At 36.1% G+C, this 23,500-nt stretch overlaps 2 protein-coding genes across 2 annotated transcripts in view; one reads left to right on the forward strand and one right to left on the reverse strand.

Moving 5' to 3' along the window:
• Positions 1–563: 563 nt before the first annotated feature.
• On the reverse strand, positions 564–16,371 carry LOC137281800 (RING-box protein 2-like). The gene is made up of 3 exons (XM_067813417.1): positions 16,142–16,371; positions 4,571–4,618; positions 564–3,892 (listed from the first exon to the last, which is right to left on the reverse strand). The coding sequence occupies exons 1-3, from the start codon at positions 16,290–16,292 to the stop codon at positions 3,774–3,776; spliced, it is 318 nt and encodes a 105-aa protein (XP_067669518.1). The 5' UTR covers positions 16,293–16,371; the 3' UTR covers positions 564–3,773.
• Positions 16,318–23,500, forward strand: part of LOC137281797 (tyrosine-protein kinase HTK16-like) — a 49,608-nt gene continuing 42,425 nt past the window's right edge. The window contains exon 1 of the mRNA XM_067813415.1: positions 16,318–16,823. Coding sequence (XP_067669516.1) covers positions 16,613–16,823 — 211 coding nt within the window. The 5' untranslated portion in view covers positions 16,318–16,612. The remainder of the gene's footprint in view (positions 16,824–23,500) is intronic.

Genomic DNA, 23,500 nt, shown 5'->3' on the forward strand with positions numbered 1-23,500 from the left:
AGACCTGGAGATATAGGATTCCAGGTATGATGTTGATATAACCTTTATCTCAAGGGCAGATACTCTGTCCATTTGGCTATGGAGGTAGTACTGCGGACAGTAGGATCTGATGTGAACCTGGCCTCCACCTTCAAGGACAGAGTTAACAAATTTGGATGGAGGGACTGAGGTCAAGAGGTGGACACAGAGGCTCAAAGGGGTACACCGAGGCCAAGAGAGTTACACGGAAGCCAAATGGGGCACATTGAGACCAAGAGCGGGACATGGAAGATGGATATGAAAGCCTTGAGTGGGATATGAAAACCATGAGAGGGATATGAAAAACATGTGAAAGATATATGAAAACCATGAGAGGGATATGGGAGAGATATGAAAGCCAAAGGAAAGATATGAAAGCCTTGAGATGGGAAGAAAAACCATAGGATAGACATGAACCTTATGAGAGAAGTATGAAAGCCATTTGATAGATATGAAAGCCATGAGAGGGATATGGGAGAGATATGAAAGCCATTTGATAGATATGAAAGCCATGAGAGGGGAATAAAATGTCACGAGAGAAAGTAATGATATCTGGTTTCAAAATCAAACCAGTAGTTTATTCACATCACAGAATATACATACTCTAAATGTCCATGTTATTACAGCATTAAGACATTAAATAAGATAAATCATTTGACTGAAAATATGACAAACACATCTGCCTCACTTATGTCCACCATAAAAGTTACATACCACATGGGCAAGTACATTGTAACACCAGCCAGGAAACATCAAGGTTCTGGTGTCGGACACAAGTTGATTCAGTCAGTGACAACATGGTGGTAAATATTTGTTACAATGACCAGCTCACTTTCTATCTTCCCATCTGTTTTCCATTTTCAAAAGTAACACTTCCAAACCATTCATTTCTGGATGAGTGAGTTGGGTTTCATGCCACGTTTAGCAATATTCCAACAATATTACGGCAGGGGGCACCAGAAATGGGCTTCACACATTGTGGGGAATCAAACCCAGGATTAGGAAACGCTTTAACCACTGGGCTACTACACCAACCCTATTGTTGAATGAATCTTGGTAGACAAACCTAGAGCTATATGAGTCCCTTTTGATGATATGCACATATGAAAACTACTGAAAAGCATTACTGATTTCATGACTGAAATGAATGTATCTGAGTCGTCACAGGGATGTAAGTAGCTATATTATATTTCTAACTTGTACCGGACCAGGTACTAAGTAATCCAAACACAAGTGAACTGTGGCTTGTCAATATGACATGACACGTAATTCTGCTTGTTTGTTTTTGAGTCAGGAGCCCTTGTGGATAGCTAGGAGTCGCTTTTCCTAAATTTTTCATTAAAATCCTACCTGCTTGATAACACTTGATGCTTTTTCAGGACTTAGCATGACATGTCGCATCAAAACAACTACTACCTTTGATGATCAATGAATGGAAGGACTGGTGGTGTTCTGATGATCAAAAATAATCGAAAATCAATCAAACAAAGGATTAAAAGTGATTATCAATTGTGAAAAACATATTTTGGATTTGTTGTAGTGGAACACACTTGAATGAAATAAGCTAACCATTAAATTTGACGAATATTCACAAACAAATATGTGCTTAAGCTATGGGCATAACAAAACGTTAACCACTTTTAGTTTTATTGATTAATTTCAATTCCAATGTCTTTACTTTCCTTGCATGACAGTACTAGGTATAAAAAACATTAATTAGAAAAGAACTGGGGAAAAACTCTACATTAAAAATCATATTTTGATCATAATCACAAGTCCACCAATAATTGATGGTGGATTTGGTTTCTGATTCCGAACACTAGGAAGATCATGTTGAAGACAGAAGGTTCCAGCAGGTTGATGCTGTTAGAGAAGCCCTCTCAGCTTCTCCTTCTGTGACTGCATCAACATGGCCAAACACCAATCTGTTCTTTAATTACTGACATCAGTTTAACTATTTAGTTACTGATCTTACAGCAAGCCCACACAGCAAGCAGTTCAACTCCATACATGTGACCTGATTGTTGTTATTACTTGTGAAACAAAGGGATGCAACTCAACATTTTAAACAGAGACAAATACTCAAACAGATTTTTCTTGCAAGGCTAATCGATTATAAAAGCCAGGCAAATTTTATTTCTTGTTTTACAGATCAGTTGGTTGTTGTTTTTAAAACATGAAAAAAAAAAAAAAATTAATAAAAAAATTTCCCCTCAAAAATAAAATTTCCAGATTTTTATTGTACAAAAATGTAAACTTACCAAAACACACAAAAAATATTTTGATTTCTTCCAGCCCCATATAAACCTAGTAATTTGCCAGAAATAAATTATTTTTAATATTTTAAGGAAATATTACCTTGACTGGTGATTGTAATTTGGTTTTTTTTTCAGTCCTGCCTTTAGGTTTTCTGAGGACAAAAATCTGTCAAAACAAGAAATGAAATTGGCCTGGCCTAACAAAGACATAAATTCACACTCACAGTCACACACAAATTTTGGTCATTTAGCAGATTTCTTCATACAGAATATCAAGCAGACAAACTCACACGTACAAGCTCAAACCAAAGTGAGACCTCACAATAAATAAAATATTTCATGAAATAGTTTTGTACGTCTCATTGAGGCTACACAGGCCATGAATAAACATCTTTCGGTAATAATGCCTACACTTGGCAATGAGAAGGTATTTGTGTATCATATAAGACATCTCTATCTCTATAGATCATTCACAGAGATCGATAATCATTAAAGAAATATTGATCGATTACTGAAAACTATCAGAGACACAACTTTGAGCAATACTGTCTGAAGGAAATTAATTTCACTTCACTGGTGATTGGTGACCTGTCTTTGCATGGATTATCAGCAAAACAGTGTCCTGAACATAACCTATAAGCAGATCATGAATAAAGTCCTAAAATTGCCTATTGTGGGAGAAAAATAAAAATCTCACTCTATCAGTTTCTGTCTCGACTTACACCAGCTGGAAGCAGTCTAACAGTGGCATGGTCAGAAATAGACCTGGGATGGGTCCTCTTCGTTGGTATCTCACCTCCATTACCCTTCCTTATCTAGATACTCGTTACGTTAATTCCTGACATCAAATTTGTAAGAAATGGCAATATACTTTTCAGCTTGGAGGCTCAAAGTTTCAGTTTTTCAATACCTTAACCATGCATTCTATTGAAAAAGAAGTGACAGGAATTATGTAGAAACCTTCAGAGACTATACAACTGTTTAATCATGAAATAATAACATATTATATTGTTTAATCTACTAGTCCCAGGATAATGGGTACCCGGGTACAACACTGTATCCATTCATCCCAGCCATAGTTAGAAAGTATTGTTCATAAGCCTACAAAAATGATTTGCTACAGATTTGCTCCATGTTTTGGTAAAAGTGGTACTCCACAAGGCGACAGTGTTCATTCTTCTTGAACTCAGACTAGACATGAACAGACTAATTTCAAACACTCTTATTATTCAAATCACAAGTGACAAAAAGTGATCGAGCATCTGTTCTGGAGGTGCTGAGAGAAACTCCCATAATATTAATCAGACGAAACTGATATCCATTTTTGCCACAAAATCCTGCACTTTGACACTTTTTTCATGGTAGGCAACCAAAACTGAGATTCACACTGCTGCCATGATAGTCCAGCACAAAACATGGCCTTGTGTTGACTCTGTGACAAGGTGAAGGTCGAGTGATCTGCGTGTACTGCTGGGTTATACTGTGGGTGGGCGAGGACTACTTCCCTATGCGTTGTACCACCCACTCCTGCTGGCACAAGGGGCACCTGTTGTTCTGCTTCACCCACAGGGACATGCAGCAGTTGTGGAAGGAATGGTTACACTCTCCCCATACCACTGGAACAAGATCACATGAGGTCAGGATGTAGTCCGGGTTAGGCATGCAAGTGACGATCTGAGAAAGAGACTTTTGTATGAGTGACCGCCTCATCATGGACAACAGAATTCTGCTGTGACATGTTATATATAGAGAGTACTAAACAAAGTCCCGTGTAACACCATGTTTATGAAATGAGTGAATGGTTTGGCATAAATGAGCGAAAGTAGTGATGTGTTCAACGGGGAGTAAAAAATGGCAGTACACTCTCACAGTAATTCCAGTGAAGATCCAGGTTAGAATATTGATCTTCAGTAACCCAAGCTTGTCAAAAGAGGTGACTAACAGGATCGGGTGGTCAGGCTCACTGACTTGGTTGAGACATGTCATCAGTTCCCAGTTGCACATATCAATGCTCTTGCTATTGATCACTGGATTGTGTGGTCCTGACTCCATTATTTTCAGACCACCGCCACATAGCTGGAATATTGCTGTATGTGTCATAACACTAAACTCACTCAAAGTAAAGTACAAAGTCTAGTACTTTTGTTGGGTTGAGTCCCATCCTGGATTCGAATCCACTCCCACAGATCAAGCACTAGAATTTGTACTTTACTGAGAGAGTGTAATCCTAATATAACATGTGCTACATCTCTGCACTGTCCATTTTATCCTTTTCCTGCAGTAATGAAACTCACCAACACAGTCATCTTGTTTGTTTTCTGACTGACACCGCAGACAAGCATCTAGAAAAGAAGGAGAGACATACAATGTTAATCTATACTGATTTCTCAACATTCATTGTGCGTTTGGGTAGTCATGAATGGTGCATATATGATATTTTTAGAAAAACATAAAAATATCAAACAAGGCCCTGTTGGCAGAACTGATCTAACATTAGCAGGCTCACATTTTGACTGACATTGTGACATATTAAAACAATGTGTCAATTCATCTACCTTCGATGCTTATGACAAAAACAATATATTTTTTTTTTAGTTTGGGCACTTAATCATGTTTATTCCCATATTTCAATGTTCTTTCAATAATCTGTTAATTTTACTATAATGTATCTCTCTTTAATCGTGCTAAAATTTTATTGTTGATTTCTTGACCAAATTTTATGCTACAAAATTGGGACAGTCTTTCCACTCATATCCACCCTTTAATTTCATCATGTTCATTCCTGTCAAATCAAATCATCTGAATATATATTTCTCATGTGGTAAGGAAGAGTTTTGGTAAGGAAGAGTTTTAACTTGTTTCTTTAGTTGTGTCTAAACATACTGAAACAAATGAACTTCTAAAAATGCCACTCATGCATATATTTCCTTACCGTTAAGATCGAAGGGGATAAAGGCAAAAGTCTTACCCATAATTGTATTGTAATTTGAGGGGTCTGCACAATCGGTACTGTCATTTCAATTACATCAGGGATAAGTTACAACAGGGATAGGTCACTCGCTTGCTTTCTTTACCATTTGTACTAATTAACGTGTGCCTCGTCATGTTCCAACTTCCAACGCACACAGTGACTTCGCTAATTCCCAGTGCTACTTCATGTGTTTAACAAAACTTCAGCCAGTTTATTGTATCAGTCGAAATTTTACAATGAATGAATTATAGTAAGAATTAAGAGCAAGAATTATGTGAATGAATGAAAGAAAGAAACATGATAAAAGAAAGTACATATGTGAATGAATGAAAGAATAAATGATACACCGCAACCTTCCCTCCCAAAAACATGTTAAAGAACGCAAAAGTATCGCGAGAAGACATGAGTTAACTCCAGTTGTCCTTTTTAAAATTTTTAAAAATTTTTTTTACATTAATAATTTATTTACATATCTTATTGTATGTAGGGAATGGGAATGGACACTACCAAAATGTTAACTGACACTGTCTCACACCCCTCAAAATAAAAAAGTGTAAAATTGTCATAAAGCGTCCTAAACACTTTTCCAGTTTTGTAAAATAATAAGATCAATGAGAAAGAAATAAGTTCTGGAACTATAACCCTCAAGCATCACAAGCATCAATGGCGGATCAGATCAGATCGGCAACATGTCATATTTTTCACACACCTCAAATACACCCTAACATTTTGTTTTGGATTATGAAACTCTCACTATTACTTGCAAACACATTTCACCAGATAGTATATTCCCCTCATAAGAATTACAGGTGTATGTGAAAGATGTTTTTGAAGTAATAACTTGAAACACTCAAACAACGGCGTGTAGCACTTCAGTGGTGGATCAGAACAGATCGGTGATATGTCATATTTTTCACACATCTCAATTACACCTTAACAATTTTTTCAAGTCATAAAACTATCACTATCACTTGCAAACACCTTTCAACTAAAGGTATGTTTCCCCTCTAAAAATTAAACGAATGTGTCAAAGAAGTTTTTATCGGCACAATATAGTCTATCTTCACAGTGAATTGAGAATAGAAGCCAGTGAGCTATAACATACCGACTTGAAACTTTACTACAAACCTACTGTCCTAACACGGACACTAATACCAATTTTTTTACTTAAACTGAAGTGACAAAATAGTTAACTTATTTTCTACATGTAGGATTTCAGTTGTTCAAACGCTAAGAGAACTGAATCAGCTGCTGAAAATAGACCAGGCTCAATCTTAAATACTACGCTGCCGCCATATGGGCTACACTGGCTACGTAACGACCCAAGACATAAGTTCAGCAGCTTTTTGGGGAGTTTCCACTCCCTCTATATATAGTCTCACTGATAACATGAACAAACGCAAAGAAAGAATTTCTTATTTGAGTTGTCGCATATTTTGCATAAACAGTCCAGCTTGAAATATCATACAAGAAAAAAATGTTTTAGAAACAAAATTAACTCAAAGACTAAAGAAGACAACAATTTTTAATGCCAATTACTGACTGAAGAACTTTCTCTCTAACCCCCTGGATGCTGAGTTTTTTCAGGCGCACATTTTCGCAAGGTTTGAAAAGTGATCGTTGTGCGAGAATTGCACTCGTGTATTCCTAGATCTGCACACGGCTATAAAATTACACACAATTGTAGAAAATTTCATTTCCTATCCGTTGGTATAAATATAACTGCGACTACCTCAGGGGTTTGAGAAATAGACACTGCTAAATGTTGTCCTATATTTTTGTGTGCATTAAAAAAACAGTAAATTTCTCCGTTTTTATGCTGCACCAATAAAAACACTCTGCTACGATTTTTTTAATTTGTCATCTTTACGGAAAGTATGAGCGAAGAAAATACAGCTTGATATTTGAGCGACATAAGTGTATAGGAAATGGATTTATGTGCTAATGCATAACTTCATATGCACAAAATAAAAAATGACCTGCAATAAATGTCAAAAATCGATTTTCTACTATGATGTCAAACGCCGACAATGAGGTCATGCACGTATAAAGATACGGGGGAATAAGTCTCCTATGCTTTACATTAGGTCAATGTAACTCAGATCACATGGAGAGAATTTGTTGTGGATGCGGACAGTATAATTTCGTCATGTTTTCTTCACAGTGAACCAAACCATTCCAATACAAAGTACCCCATTGTGAGCGGATACCTTTTGGTAATTGCACATTTTGTAAGAAAAGATGCCAATGTGCTATAAGAGAAAGCAGGTAGTAGCGATTTGGATGGTCGTATCCGATACATGATTTAGTTCTTAGATTCCCATATTCTCCTGTTTGTGTGGATGTATTTTGACTAATTTTGCACCATTATTAACGGAGTAACAGACACACCTTCAAATGTAATGAAATAACTCAAAATAATGCAACATTTTAGTTGACGCCATGGCATGTTTTGTGCTTTTTGTGAAGTCGGAAAAAGGCGACACTGGTTTGCTGATCTGTAATAGTATATATCTAACCTAATTTCCACTCAGTGTCTACAAGGTCTCGGCTTCTGTGTCAGAATTCAACACTTTTTAGACAAAACATAGAATTAATGGTTTTACCACTGAAATAGTGTCCTCAGTATATCAACAATTAGACGGTTTTACTATGTATCTTATTGTGAGCAACACGCGCACCTACCTGGCATCAATTTAGCGTAAATGAAAATTTCATAACACCTGAATATTCATTGAATATTCATTTAGGATATAAACCTTTCTTCTTGTAATTTAAAATTATTTCACTTCAATAGTATGTAATGAAACGTACAAAGAGATCATTTCTGTAGCATGGAATTATTAGAATATGGATGTAAGGTTTTTCCAAATTAAGACATGACCTGGTTTATATTTTTTTAAACAATTTCCCTAAAAATATTGTTTGAGTTAGATATTCTGCCATCAAAATATGCTTTAATCGAATTCGAAATGACTTTATTATCGAAAACAATGATAATGAATCATAAAACGTTTTTTGACAAACTCGCACCTGGTCAATCAATTTCCAAGATTGTTTTGTCTACAAAAATGACACAAACCAATGCAATGAACAAGACAATTCCTTTAACCCCCTGGATGCCACAGGGACATATATGTCCCTCCTCTTCACCCCTCACTTTGAAGTCGAATAATATTCTAAATATACCACGCATATATAAATACTTCACAGTTTTGAATTCTGTGGAAAATTCCCAGTTTCTTGATACCATCCACTATTATCTCAGACCAAGCGAAAGTGCTTAAAATCGCCTTTCAAAATAGGCTTCTTCGTAAATGTCGCCATTTTTCAAACTGTACAAAATCGAGATTCACAGCGTTATTTGCAGTATGTTTTGAAATGTGAAAATCGGATAATTACTGGGAGTAATGAATTTCAAAAATAGCATATTAATGATCACTGATATCAAGTTTTCATGTAACCCGGAATGATAATTCTGAAACGTCACCGATGTACCCAGAATCGGTTGGGATGTTTTCGAAAACACACTTACACGAACGCCGAAGTGCGCTTTCGGCCATATTGGATAGTGTTTACTAAATCACGTTTCGAGAAGGCCGGTATTGAGAAGCCTATTACATCATGTATACTTCATAGTTAGCTGCGACAAATGCATCATTGAATTCCCCATATATCTTAGAATCAAATTACAAATGGTCTTTGTCACCAATACCAACTGTCTAGACAAATCGAAACGAAATATACTTTGTATGAAAACGAACGCTGTGCTCGAAAGACAGCGCTTGACTGAAATGTAAACAAAGAAAAAATCCAATTTTACACTGCGTAGCATTTTCGGAAATTTCCTAACATCCAGCCCTCTAATCATTGTTTACAATAGCTCAATACGCTTAGTATATTCAGGGGAAGAGTATCGTGGCAAAAAATAGCAAATTGAAAATAGATACAATGAAATAATTTGGTAATTCATAAGAAACTGTCAAACTTTTAGTGCAGCGTGACGCCATGACTGACGCAAAATCACGCAGAACGACAACGGTACTTATCGGCATTTCTGGCTTCTTCCGTCATTTACAATGTAAACGATAAGAACATATCACAATACACAGATAGTCAGAATAATTCTGATTACTTACATCTCACATTTATATACAAAAGATCCCTGAATCAAGAAAAATGTCGTCGCAAAATCCTGAGTACCCTTTCTCAGCGAAGCCGGCATTTTGAAAGAAATCGGTCATCGGTAGTGATGTCATATGTCAACATTGTTGCACATATTAGGCAATTTCTTTGAGGTGAAGGTCGGTTGAACAAGAGTAAACACAATGCCCATACCATTCCGATTGCACTTTTAGTATTGTGATGTATATTTTACGCATCGTTCAGATATTTTTTCATGAAACTGATTTCAGTATCTACGTATATCCATGTTCAACACCATATCATGTGTGGATATAAGGTATCCGTTTTTATTCTTTGAAAGCTTTTGATTGTTTGAATAATATTTACATGGGAAACTGTCTAAGTAAGTGTATTATACCACATTTTAAGCCTCTACACAAGTGTTGGAAGATCACACGTAGCCATTACTGCAACATGTGCTTTAGTTCCCATGATGTGCAATATTCAGTACATTGGGACAAATATTGCAGTTTCATATGAACAGGTTAATAAACAACGATTTAATTCCAACTTATAAGTAAAACGGATAATATTAATGAAAATGATTTGTACATTTTATCAAATGTAAGGGCACACATACTACTATTTAAAGGAATTGTCTTGTTCATTGTATTGGTTCGTGTCGTTTTTATAGACAAAACTATTATCAATATTAACTGACCAGGTGCGAGTTTATCAAAACGTTTCATGATTCATTATCATTGTTTTTCGATAATAAAGTCAATTCAAATGCAATTAAAATATATCTGATGGCAGAATGTCTAACTCAAACAATATTTATACGGAAATTGTTAAAAATATATACATCAGGTCAAGTCTTAATTTGGACAAGCATTACGTCCATTTTCTAATACTTCTTTACTGAAACATCGATCTCTTTGTACCTTTCATTGCATACTTATGAAGGGAATTGATTTCATAATCATGAGAAGAAAAGTCTTTTTCCTATATGAATACTCAATGAATATTCAGGTGTTGTGAAATTTTCATTTATGCTAAATTGATGCTAGGCAGGTGCGCGTGTTGCTCACAATAAGATATGTAGTAAAACTGTGTAATTGTTGATATATTCAGGACACTATTTCAGTGATAATACCATTCATTTTATATTTTGGCTGAAAAGTGTTGAATTCTGACACAGAAGCCGAAATCTTTTACACATGGAGTGGAAATTAGGTTAGATATATACTAATCAGCAACCAGAGTAGTCTTTTTCCGACGTCACAAAATGCACAAAACATGCTGTGACGTCAACTAAAATGTCGCATTATTTTCAGTTATTTCATTACGTTTGAAAATGCTGCTGTTACTCCATTAATAATGATGGAAAATTAATAAAAATACATATACACAAACAGGAGAATATGGGAATCTAAGAACTAAAATATGTATCGGATAGGGACATCCAAATCGCTATTGCCTGATTTTTGATGTAGTACACTTGCATCTTTTCTTGCAAATTGTGAAACTACCAAAAGGTATCCTCTCACATTGGGGAAATTTGTGTTGGAATAGTTTGGTTCACTGTGAACAAAACATCACGAAAATATACTGTCCATATCCACAGCAAATTCTCTCCATGTGATCGGAGTTACATTGACCTAATGTAAACCATAGCTGAGTTATGCCCCCTTATCTTTATACGTGCATGACCTCTCTGTCGACGTTTGACGTCATAGTAGAAAATCGATTTTTGACATTTATTGCGGGTCATTTTTTATTTTGTGAGTATGACGTTATGCATTAGCACATACATCCATTTCATATACACTTATGTCGTTCAGATATCAAGCTGTATTTTCTTCGCTGACACTTCCCGTAAAGATGCCAAATTAAAAAAATCGTAGCAGAGTGCTTTTATTGGTGTACGATAAAAAACTGAGAAATTTACTGTTTTTGAACACACACAAAAGTTTTGAACAACTTTTAGCAGTGTCTATTTCTCAAACCCCTGAGGTAGTCACAATTATATTTATACCAACGGATAGGAAATCAAATATTCTACATGTCTGTGCAATTTCATAGCCGTACGCAGATCCAGGACCACGCGAGCGCAAATCTCAAACCTTATGAAAATGTGCGCCTGAAAAAAAACTCGGCATCCAGGGGGTTAATCCTCTCAATGCTACCGTCGAACCCATTCGACAGGAGTGCAGGATAATGACATCTCCAAATAACGCCGTGTGGTACCCAGTCTAATATTTTCTTCATAATGAAATATTTTTTTATATTTTAATCGATATTTTTTGTTCCTTGACGAAGAGAAAGCTCATAAGTTTCCCATTTTCTAAAAATTAGTAACTTTCGGCTCAAATAATTATAAACAAAACCAATCACAATGTTATATCATCGATTGGAAGAACAGGAACGATCATGGCAACGGAGGTAAACAAACAACTCCACATGTACCGCGGTGCCGAAGAAAATGTGCCATCCTTTAGACATCAAGTCTTTGAATGTCATTTAGAAGTGAAAATACATAAGAATGAAGATTTATGTCTTCATTCTTATCCTTTAGACATATCCAACTATTTTATCTGGAATTAATTACACGGTGTGAATAGGCAAATGTTATTGCCTCTGCACCGAAATTACCAGATTTAGCGATTTTATTTTGATTTGATTTGATAAACCTTCCAACATTCACAAAGTTGACAGCCGTAGGTGACCCGAAAGGGCGTGGCCAAACTCGCGGTCTTTCTAAGTGACAAGATACGAAGGATGTTTGAAAATATGCGTTCATAAGCAGAATCTGAACACATATACATTGAAAGAAAATGAAAACGACTCAATACCTATATAATGCAGATCATGAAACAATATCACAATATTTGTAATTGTACCCACCCTTGATGAAACCGGAAGCACGTACACGGCATGGCACTCATGGAAGTAAAATGTGAACGAGTTTGAAAACGACCATTGATACATTTTCTAAACTGATTCAAATTCCTGTAAGATCCATACTATACACCAGAATTACCTTTCAGTCATCCTCAGTTATTTACTGTTAGTTGTGTCCAATAGCAGTTGTCATTTGTTGCTTGTGTTGTAGTATTTCTCCTGAAGTTAGCCGTCGATGTGTTGATCTTTAGTTTAGCAAATCCGAAGTCGATGATTTTCGCGGTCTGTTTTTTTTAAAGAATGTTCTGACACGGGGAGACATATAAATTGTCAGTGTGTCGTAACAATAACAGTATATTCTTCTATGTATATCGTCACAAGAGGTACAATTTTGATAATTGAAGATGTCATGAAAAAAATCATTTTTCCTTTTGCAGAAACGAACGAAACCAGAGCTAGTGTGAGAATGTAACGTACAGTAAATGTATTTCATAAAAATTAATTACTTCTTAGAAAACAACTGTCATCGTCTTTGTGAATCAGTATTTATTTTAGACATTAAAACAGCTAAACATCACATCTTTTGTTCACGAATTTGGAGCAAAATTGAAATTATTTTGTTACTCCTGTTGTTGAGAATGATGTTTGTACACGTTTTTGTGTCGGACCATGTGAAAAAAAGAATACGCTGGGATCAACATGCATCACATTTATATCTTTGTTATCTTTATATTCAGTGGACAATAAAATAATGTGCCTAATATGAACAAAAATTCAAATAAATGATACTGAAAAACTTCCATCTGCAGTGTTGATCGACTACTGTTTCCGGGTCACGGGAGCATACAAGGTCAAACTGGTTCGGTTATGTACGAATTATATAGTCAAAAATACACCAAGAAAATTCTATGAGCTCTGATTAATCATTTTAAACAGTTAGTTGTGCTAAATTTGGGTGTGTCAGACGAAATATCTCCAACTTTTCTGTTGATATTCAATAGCGAATGAATTTCATCAGGCAATCCCCGTCTGTGACATCACATCCGGTGACCTTAGCACTTACTAGAAAACATGTTAGATTTCACGATCTTAATTTTCGCCTGTGTTTCGTCATACTAAACGGAAAATGATACATGGAACACTTGTAGAATGAGAAATTCTCCCTCTTTCGCCAGGTCTTACACAGAAGAGTTCTGTAATCTTCTTTCTGACCAAAAAAGCTATATTTTATGTAGGAGTTGGACGAAGCTTGCCATGTTTGTTTTTTCGTATGCGTAACACGATTTAACACCATCTTTTTGTGGGTTTGTGCAAAAATTAATGAACCATAACACTTGAAATTTGTACTCATGAATGCTTATAAATCATGTATTTTATTCTGCTATTTTCATGACATGACACGTTTAAATAAACGTAATAGTGCCATTTCAGTAAGACCTGTCATGACATCGAAAATATTATTTGTTTACGACGAACGTTTTCGATTATTTTTTTTCAGAATTATTTTTCAATTTGTCGTCACTCGGATATTTGCCGATACAAATATACAAAATTAAAGTCAGATACTTATGAAATATCAGTAGCAAGAATATTGAAATCGGTTTACGATAATTGGACAATTTATACGGTTCCGAATATAAAACGCACCCGGCTGTCAATCGAGTAATTCAGGTAAATTCAGGAAAATTTACTTTATTTATGTTTGTCTTGTAATTAATATCTGTACGTTTGAAATTATCTGGATATTTTTTGATAATAATGTTTATTTTGCTATCTAGTATTAATGAGCTGAATATTTTTTCAGCTGTTCCTTATTTAGTGACGCACCGACTGTTTGAAATCACCCACCCTCTTATCAGCGCCTTATGCTGAAATTAATTCAGCAGGCTAAAGGTTAAAGATAAAAACGACTTCCTACTTGTAGTTATATAAGTTTTTTAATCATGACCAATCAGATTTTGCATGACAAAATATGTGTGCCCCTACATTTCATAAAATGTACAAATCATTTTCATTGAATTAAATCGCTGTTTATTAACCTGTTCATATGAAACTGCGATATTTGTCCCAACTTATTGAATATTGTACATCACAGGAACTAAAGCACATGTTGCAGTAATGGCTACATGTGATCTTCTAACACTTGTGTAGAGGCTCAAAATGTGGTATAGTACACTTACTGAGTCAATTTCCCATGTAAATATTAGTCAAACAATCAAAAGCTATAAAAGAATAAAAACGGGTACCCTATATCCACATATGACATGATGTTGAACATGGATATATGTAGATACTGAAATCAGTTTTATGAAAAAACATCCGAACAATACGCAAAATATACATCACAATACTGAATGTGTAATCGGAATGATATGGCCATTGTGTTTACTCTTGTTCAACCGACCTTCACCTCAAAGAAATTGCCTAATATGTGCAACAATGTTGACGTGTGACATCACTACCCATGACAGATTTCTTTCAAAATGGTGGCTTTGCTGACATGGGTACACAGGACTTTGTGAGGACTCTTTCCTTGATTCAGGGATCTTTTGTACATAAAAGTGAGATTTAAGTAATCAGAATTATTCTGACTATCTGTGTATTGTTGTATCGTTTTAAATTGTAAATGACGGAAGAAGCCAGAAATGTCGATAAGTACTGTTGTCGTTCTGCGTGATTTTGCGTCAGTCATGGCATCACGCGGCACTAAAAGTTTGACAGTTTCTTATGAATTATCAAATGATTGCATTGCATCTATTTTCAATTTGCTATTTCTTGCTATAATATTCTTCCCCTGAATATTCTAAGAATATTGAGCCATTGTAAGCAATAATTACACGGCTGGATGCTGGAAAATTTCCTAAAATGCTACGCAGTGTAAAATCAGAATTTTTCTTTGTTTACATTTCAAACAAGCGCTGTCTTTTGAACACAGTGTTCGTTTTCATACCAAGTATATTTCGTTTCATTTTATCTTTACAGTTGGTATTGGTGACAAAGACCATTTGTCCTTTGATTCTAAGATGTTTGGGGAATTCAATGGTGCATTTGTCGCAGCTAACTATGAAATATACATGATGTAATACTAGGCATCTCAATACCGGCCTTCTCAAAACGTGATTTTGCAAACACTATCCAATATGGCAGAAAGCACGCTTCTGAGTTCGTGTAAGTGAATTTTCGAAAACATCCTAGCCGATTCTGGGATCATCGGCAACGTTTCTGAATTATCATTACTGGTTACATGAAAAGTTGATATCAGTGATCATTAATATGCTATTTTTGAAATTGAATACTCCCAGTAATTATCCGATTTTCACATTTCAAAACAGACAGCAAATAACACTCTGAATCGCGATTTTGTGTAGTGTGAAAAATGGTGACATTTACGATGAAGCCTATTTTGAAAGGCAATTTTAAGAACTTAAGCTTGATCTGAGATAATAGTGGAGGGTATCAGGAAACAGGGAATTTTCCGCAGAATTCAAAGCTGTGAAGTATATATATGTGCATGGTACATTTAAAATTTCATTGGACTTCAAAGTGAGGGGTGAAAAGGAGGGACATATATGTATGTCCCTGTAGCATCCAGGGGGGTTAAGAAGGAACTCGCATTAGGCCGAGATAGACCTATTTAATTAACATGATTAACACACTCCCCTATTATATGCTAACATATGAAAACGATAACCATTATGTAGGTTTCGAAGGTGTGTCGATTATACTGCGTGTAAACATAGTGTCCCAAACATACGGGTAATGCGTCTGTTTAAGAGTGGTGCAATACGACGTGTGGGACAAATATGGTTGTCAGTGTAAACTGCTACGACTTTGGTTAAAGAGAATCACATGTTTTCATCCTTACCCATAACCTGAACTCTACAGATGGCACATGTATCACACTCAACATCCCAGCTCCACATCGCTACCAAATTCCACTTCTTTAGAGTAAACATTTTCTCTGGCTTTTGTCCCGATTCTACCGCGTCTCTGTCGACTTCCATCTCGTCAGCCATGTTAGGTCTTGACGTGATGTACTCCACTCCTTACAGCGATACCGACTTCCCTGCACTCTCGCCACAACCACCAACGCCATTTAACCGCTTCACTTGTATCGAGGAGAAAGAAGTGTAATGCGCTGCGGTGGAGCCTACTTGGTCACATGACCCAACTCCAAACAGCGATCACTCATTCCGACTTTGTCAGTCTAAGCGGAAGGGCAGTAGAATGTGGCACGCGCTGCATTAGAGTGTACATAAACCAGGAAGTGTAATTTTGTTTTGTCGTTTAGGATGTGAAAACATTTTGTTCTACATATGCAAAGTAGGTATTCAATATGAACGAAAGGGATGCGATTCACGATGGCACCGTTTATGCTAACAGTGATATTTTGAAGACTGCAAACGTTAGCAAATTATTATTGTCGGGCAAATCCTTGGAGCAACTTCTTTTAGAAGATCAAAAGGAAGTCGCTAAAGCTGATGAAAACAATGTCTGGTATCACAAGAAAATATCCAGGGAGTCAGCAGAGAGTATACTACAGGAAGGTAATTACCACAGGTTCTTCTAATTGTGATGTTATACCAAAGCTGATTAAGATCTGTCGTTCATCTGTCATCTCATGGTCACGCAAAACGTGTCATAAATTGGTATATCTCTTCAAGAATTTGCAGTGTTTATGAACATATAACTTTTTGAGTTTGTTTAGACGTGAAAAGTACCATCATGTGTGCTGAATGATTCCATCAGCTTCATCCATGTGATATGGGGAACCACATTTACCTACAAGAAACATGCATGACAATGCAAACTTCTGTTACAAAATGGGCATGCCTTTAGAATATACTACAGCACTGCAATGTTTCATGAGGACGATCTCTGCTGTTGATCACATGTCACTTAGAAAAGCATCCAGAGTGAGAATTCTTTGGATGTTAACCAATGACCTTAGGATTGTTAGCATGACAGTTAACCGACTGTTACAAATTGTGTAAATTTATCTAGTCACTTCAGGGATGTTATGATAAACATCAGAAAGATGTGCCTCAGACAATAAAAAAGTTTACAGGTGAACTTACATGGTGTATCATGCACACAAATGATGAATGGTACGGATCGATGTCTTTTGGTACCCATGTCCCATGCCATAATCTACAAGATACCGAGTGGTGTGGAATGAGCAGATATGCAAACTGACTTTAGTGATGATGACTGTTAACATAAAAAGTCAAGTTCATGGTATGCAGAAATGAAGTGCTTATAAAAATACATCAGGTGATTTTGTAACAAGTGTTGTTGAGAGCACTGTAGTGTAAGGATAAATGGAGGATACTAAACAATCTTCTACATGATACCATTTTTATTAAACGAGTTAATGATTTGGTATGAAACAAGTGAAAATGAATTTGGTACAAAATCTTTATAAAAGTTTTATAAAAATGGTATTTCATGGAAGAGAATTTAGTATTCTCATTGGAGAGTTATTAAACAGTGATATCTTTAACAGGACAGTAATACTATGGATTACACTTTAAAGGACTGTGGGAGGCAGGAGCATGTCGAGTGATGCCAGTGAGTCCACCTTCGAATCATTGCTAAGCAAATGTGAAACTGGCTCAAGTGCAAATTTAACCATTTCATTATGTACTTTGGACATTTTTCTGTGGAAAAGGGTATAAAAGCTGCAAAAGGTAATACAAACAAATGGCACACTAAAGCAGTACATCAGACATCTACCTGCGATAATGGATTAGGTCCCTTAGCCAAAACTTAACCCTAGATAATAAGCAACTCAAAATAACACAGTTAAATACAACTTATTAACCAAAGCAGCAAGAAAACTGCTCACGTGTCCAGTGTAACGCATTCTTACCACATCCCAAAAAGTATGCTAACTTAACTCCTTTCCTGTGTAATGATGCTAATTACTGAATTAAAAAATATGTTTATGTGTGTAGTACTCTGATCCATGCCAGACATCCAATTCATGGTGGATTTTCAAAGACATAGCTTGTTGCCGTACCTAATTTTACCTGTGGCAGATTTCCTACTCATCATCATTAGACCGTTTCAGCTTAGTAGAATAGGAGTCAATGGCATTTCATTTATGTGTAACTTACTGATACTCCTGGGCCTAATTTTTCCATGCTGTCTTAGCGCAAAGGTCGTCTTTTGATATTGCTAATGTTTTTATGACTATCATAGAACTGAGAGAGCATTGAAAATTTAGGACATGCTTTTTGAATACATCTGCTTTCCTCTGAATATTTAACAGTACACAAAGAAGGACAAAAGAGTGAATAATGTGTGAAAACATTTTATTTATTATACATCTGAATCTGTCCAACATGGATCTGATGTCTTTTCAACTGGAACCTATAGGAGGTTTGTGTGTCCATCACCTTGTACACTCGCACACAGTTAGAATTCTTACATGCGGTGACAGTTCCCTTGTTCATCGTGGGATTTGATCTGAAAAAGACTGCCTGTCCATCCCACGGCTAGAACTCATCTTCCATCATGAGCTTGTCTGGAAACTGCTCCAGTGGGATGTCTCAGAGTGTAGTCCACTGACATGGACAGTTCATGTCTGTGACCTCAGACATCGCTGTTAACTATGATTGTATCGCTAATACCTCCACATTAGCGGCTGGCTAATCAGTTTAGTCCTTGCTGAAGCTTCCGCTAATTCAAAATGATTAAATTAGTCTTTTGGTAGTTTTAGTTTTACATGGATGTTCTGATTTTGGTCCCTGCAAGAGGCCAAACATTCACTGACTTGCACAACAGCAAGGTTTCTTCCATCCATGGGACTGTCATCTGTAAAAGATAATACAGTAACTGATATCAGTGGGATGAGAGATCAGAAGTTATCTTTCATATTTAGTATGAATCAAAGTAGTCGAACCAAGCTCATGATTAAGATTGTAGTCGAACAAAAATAGTTGACATAGTTCATAGTTCATAAGATAAAAGTCGATACATCTAGCACACTTATTTCATATAGGGCTAAAATCCTAGTCGAATAATTAATCGTGAATTTAAAACTTATCCACAGTTTGGTAAAGCAAGTGGTAAAGCAAACCCGTTAGATAAGTTTTCCCATCATTTTCTGTGGTTTCCATTTTCATAGATTAGAGGCCCGGCACAGATCTGAGTCCTACACATGTATGTTAGATCCCATTTATAATTAATTTACTCGTATAACAAATAGTTCTTTCGTATACTGACTCTTGTCACATTGGCAATGTTTATCATGCAAACTCGCACAGCGCTTGTGTTAAAGAACGACAGGTGTACGGTCTTAGAATCATTTACGGACATATTTATCTGAAGATGTTTTATTGTTTATTGACCTGTTGACAAGAATAGCAATGTTGAGGTGCATATATGAAAGGAAACTCAAGATTACTTACATGCCACTGAATTCCATGCATTCAGTACTCTAAATGTACTCTTAACTTTTCCAAGTACTCTTATATAGAAAAAATGAGGCGTACATACTCCTTGTGTTGAAAACTTACCTGGAGCTCTGTTACATATACTGATATGTAATTTTGTTGACAAACCCCCAAAAAGGATATTTTTAACAACTGCAGTGAAAACTGTTAATTTATGGTTACATTTAGGACTTTATGAATGATCTAACTTATTTGATGTGCAATAGTGATTACACAATAAAGGACCAGTGAAGGTCTCAGGATAGAATAGGCCTTCAGGAACCCATGCTTGCCATAAAAGGCAACTGTGCTTGTCACAAAAGGCAACTAATGGGATTGAGTGGTCAGGCTAGCTGACTTGGTTGACACATGTCATCGGTTCCCCACTGCGCAGATCAATGCTCATGTTTTTGATCACTGGATTGTCTAGTCCAGACTCGTTTATTTACAGACCGCTGCCATATAGCTCGAATATTGATGAGTGCAGTGTAAAAGTAAACTCACTCTCTCACAATAAAGAAGTTGATTATCCATAAAGACTCATGATTCCTATTACATACAACTTCTAAAATGCCTCGCTAATAGTCGCTTTATTCAGAACTGAACCAGTGTGGATGTGTGGTTGGAATTGGTCCTCATCAAACTATGAAGTGGATTGGGTGGTCAGACTCAGCAGTGGTCTTCAGATGATCTAGAATAATAAAAAATCGATCAAAAGGGTTAATGATAATTATGATCGTTTGTAAAAAGCATATTTTTTATTTGTCAGAATTTTGTTGTTTTATTATAACAAACTTGAATGAAGTAAACTAGTCATTAAATTAGATGAATATCCATGGACATACACTCGATGCCATAAACCTATGTGCTTCGTGTTCATGGTTTACTATTCATCACTATGGTAAGTAATATTGTAACCAGTCTATGAATAAAAATTCATGGATCACCCAATACGGCGAAAACTCACCTTTTAAATTTTCAGTTCGTTTATTAATTCCAGCCACGTTGACAGCACCAGCGTTGTGCTAGATTCAATCCGCTGCTGCATTCCGCGAGTCAGAAAACTTATTGCAACATCGATCTACATGTCATTTTCTCGACAGTAAGCAAGCATTTTCACCCAAATCGCCGGCAGTCCTACTCAGTTGTCGACCATAAGTGACCTTGACATTCAAGTGGCTTGAGCAGATCTGCACAAACATGATTTTGGCATGAAATTGCAGAGGTAGCTGTTTCCGATGATTCGTGGCATATAAGTTTTGAAATAATGATCCGATTGTGACTGTTTATAGCTCATTTTGCAGGGAAATCATCTCGCTTTCTATCCGTTGGCCTCGACAGAGCCTTAAAATATTTTACATGGTGACATGTAACTTTGATCGAGGAAAGGGTAGTTTCTTCGTTACATCCCTTTCTTTTATATAGTACTAGGGTAGGGTCTATACAGCTATGTGTCTTTCGAACACCGTTTCTAAGCAATACAAGTCCCTGTGACATAGACAACCTTTATAATAATATTTGTGTGTCGATACAGGTATCGTCACATAGACAATCTTTATAATAATATGTGTGTGTCTCTACAGGTATTGTCACATACTGACATAGACAACCTTTATAATAATATTTGTGTGTCTCTACAGGTATTGTTTCATAGACAACCTTTATAATAATATGTGTGTGTCAATACAGGTATTGTCACGTAGACAACCTTTAGAATAATATGTGTGCGTCTCTACAGGTATTGTCACGTAGACAACCTTTATAATGATATGTGTGTGTCTCGACAGGTATTGTCACGTAGATAACCTTTATAATTATATGTGTGTCTCTACAAGTATTGTCACATACTGACATAGACAACCTTTATAATAATATATGTGTGTCTCTACAGGTATTGTTTCATAGACAACCTTTATAATAATCTCTGTGTGTCTCTACAGGTATTGTCACATACTGACTTAGACAACCTATATAATAAGATGTGTGTGTCAATACAGGTGTTGTCACATAGACAACCTTTATAATGATATGTGTGTGTCTCTACAGGTATTGTTTCATAGACAACCTTTATAATAATCTCTGTGTGTCTCTACAGGTATTGTCACATAGACAACCAATTTATTACCATTTATTTATTTTGTAGTGGAAAGTTAACATTTTATGACAAATTTATGTTATAATTTGCTACAGTTGGAATCTATTGTTGTATTACACCCATAGTAATGTTGATGGTGATTACTTTTACTCTGGTTAATAAATGATAGCACCAATTATCCCCAATGTTCCTTGTTGCCTCAATTTGGGATTGGCATAAAATCTGCTGTCGTGCACATGATGTTGTGTAATAGACCTACTGACAGGATGTAGGAGATGGAGTCGCTCATGACGGCGTGATATTTCAAGCAAGGCCTACTTGACATTGCCACATGGGCAACCACAGACACAAGAGCTCCAAATAAGAATATGTTCATAAAAATACTCACAATAAGTCACGATAACCCTATTTAGTTTAATAGCCTGTGTCACTCAAGATGATAATAACAACAAAAAGCAAAGCGGGGTTTGGAGGTGGGGTGGGGAAGGGAGAGGGGGAGGTCATATATATAAAATCCAATGGTATCACCACAACCCATTTTATGTTATTTGTTTCTATCGTGCCTGAAAACATGAAAAGGTAAAGAATATTATCACCACAACCCAACTTCTGTTATTTGCTTGCATCATGCATAAAGATATTAAAAAGCAATATTATCATAAGAACCCAATTTATATTATTTGCTTTATCATGCATGAAAATGTGAAAAAGTAAAGATGTGACCTAACCCAGTTTCTTTTAGTTGCTAGTATAACGCATTAAAATAACTCCCTTCTTCCCTAATCCAACATTTATGTGCTTGTGGACTGTTGGTGCTCGTGAAGATCCGAGATAGAGTAAGTCTTCAGCAACCTACGCTTGCCACAAAAGGCAACTACGTTCGTGGTAAGAGGTGATTAATGGTCAGGCTTGCTAACTTGGTTGACATGCCATTGATGCTCGTGCTGTTGATCACTGGATTGTCTTGTCCAGACTTAATTGTTTGCAGACCACCACCACATAGCTTTAATATTGCTGAGAGCAGCATAAAACTGTTCCTTCGCGGTGGTCTACTGGACACAGATAGGTATCACATATCAAACAAGAAATCACCTGAAACAGTGTTATGAATTGAATTATGTTTGAAAAATGTTCACTCACTGATGTGAAAATACCCAACAGACTGGACCTAAGCTGTAAATATATGTCGAACACTTAGAGGAAGCAGTTTTCAATCTGTAGTGAATGATATCATGACAGTAACGTGTATAATGACCATTTTTGTATCTGACACTCTGGGTGCAGTTGTTGTAACTTGTACAAGGCTACCTTAGCAGTAAGGTCATCATAACTCCAGACTTGAACGTAAACTTAAAGCAGTCGTAGTACAGTTGTTAGTCAGTTAGACTTAGAGTTAAGTCTTATTTACCAGTGTTTGATTTTTTCCATGATTTTCATGACAATTTGTAGGAATTCAAATCAGACCATTTCAACAGTGGAATGTAAAATCACGTAAAGAAAGACATAACTTGTACAGTACTTTCTTAATGATTGTATTACTTTACTTTTGAAAAAAAGATAACTGTAATCTGTACCTTGAAAGGAAAAAATATTTTTAGAAATCGCTAAAAATGTTTGGGACCTTTCCTCAGGATGGTGTAGTCCTCATATGTTAAACGTAATACCCTATTACTTCTGTCCAATAGTAACC

Source organism: Haliotis asinina, chromosome 4 (assembly GCF_037392515.1).
Source record: "Haliotis asinina isolate JCU_RB_2024 chromosome 4, JCU_Hal_asi_v2, whole genome shotgun sequence".
Lineage (NCBI taxonomy): Eukaryota > Metazoa > Mollusca > Gastropoda > Lepetellida > Haliotidae > Haliotis > Haliotis asinina.

What these genes read in the sequence shown, in the direction of transcription:
- LOC137281800 (XM_067813417.1), bottom strand. Translation starts at nt 16,292, where the DNA reads ATGGCTGACGAGATGGAAGTCGACAGAGACGCGGTAGAATCGGGACAA. An exon ending in CTGTAGAGTTCAGGTTATGG is followed by an intron (nt 4,619 to 16,141) that starts GTAAGGATGAAA and finishes CTTCTTTTCTAG; the next exon opens with ATGCTTGTCTGCGGTGTCAG. An exon ending in CAAACAAGATGACTGTGTTG is followed by an intron (nt 3,893 to 4,570) that starts GTGAGTTTCATT and finishes ATCTTGTTCCAG; the next exon opens with TGGTATGGGGAGAGTGTAAC.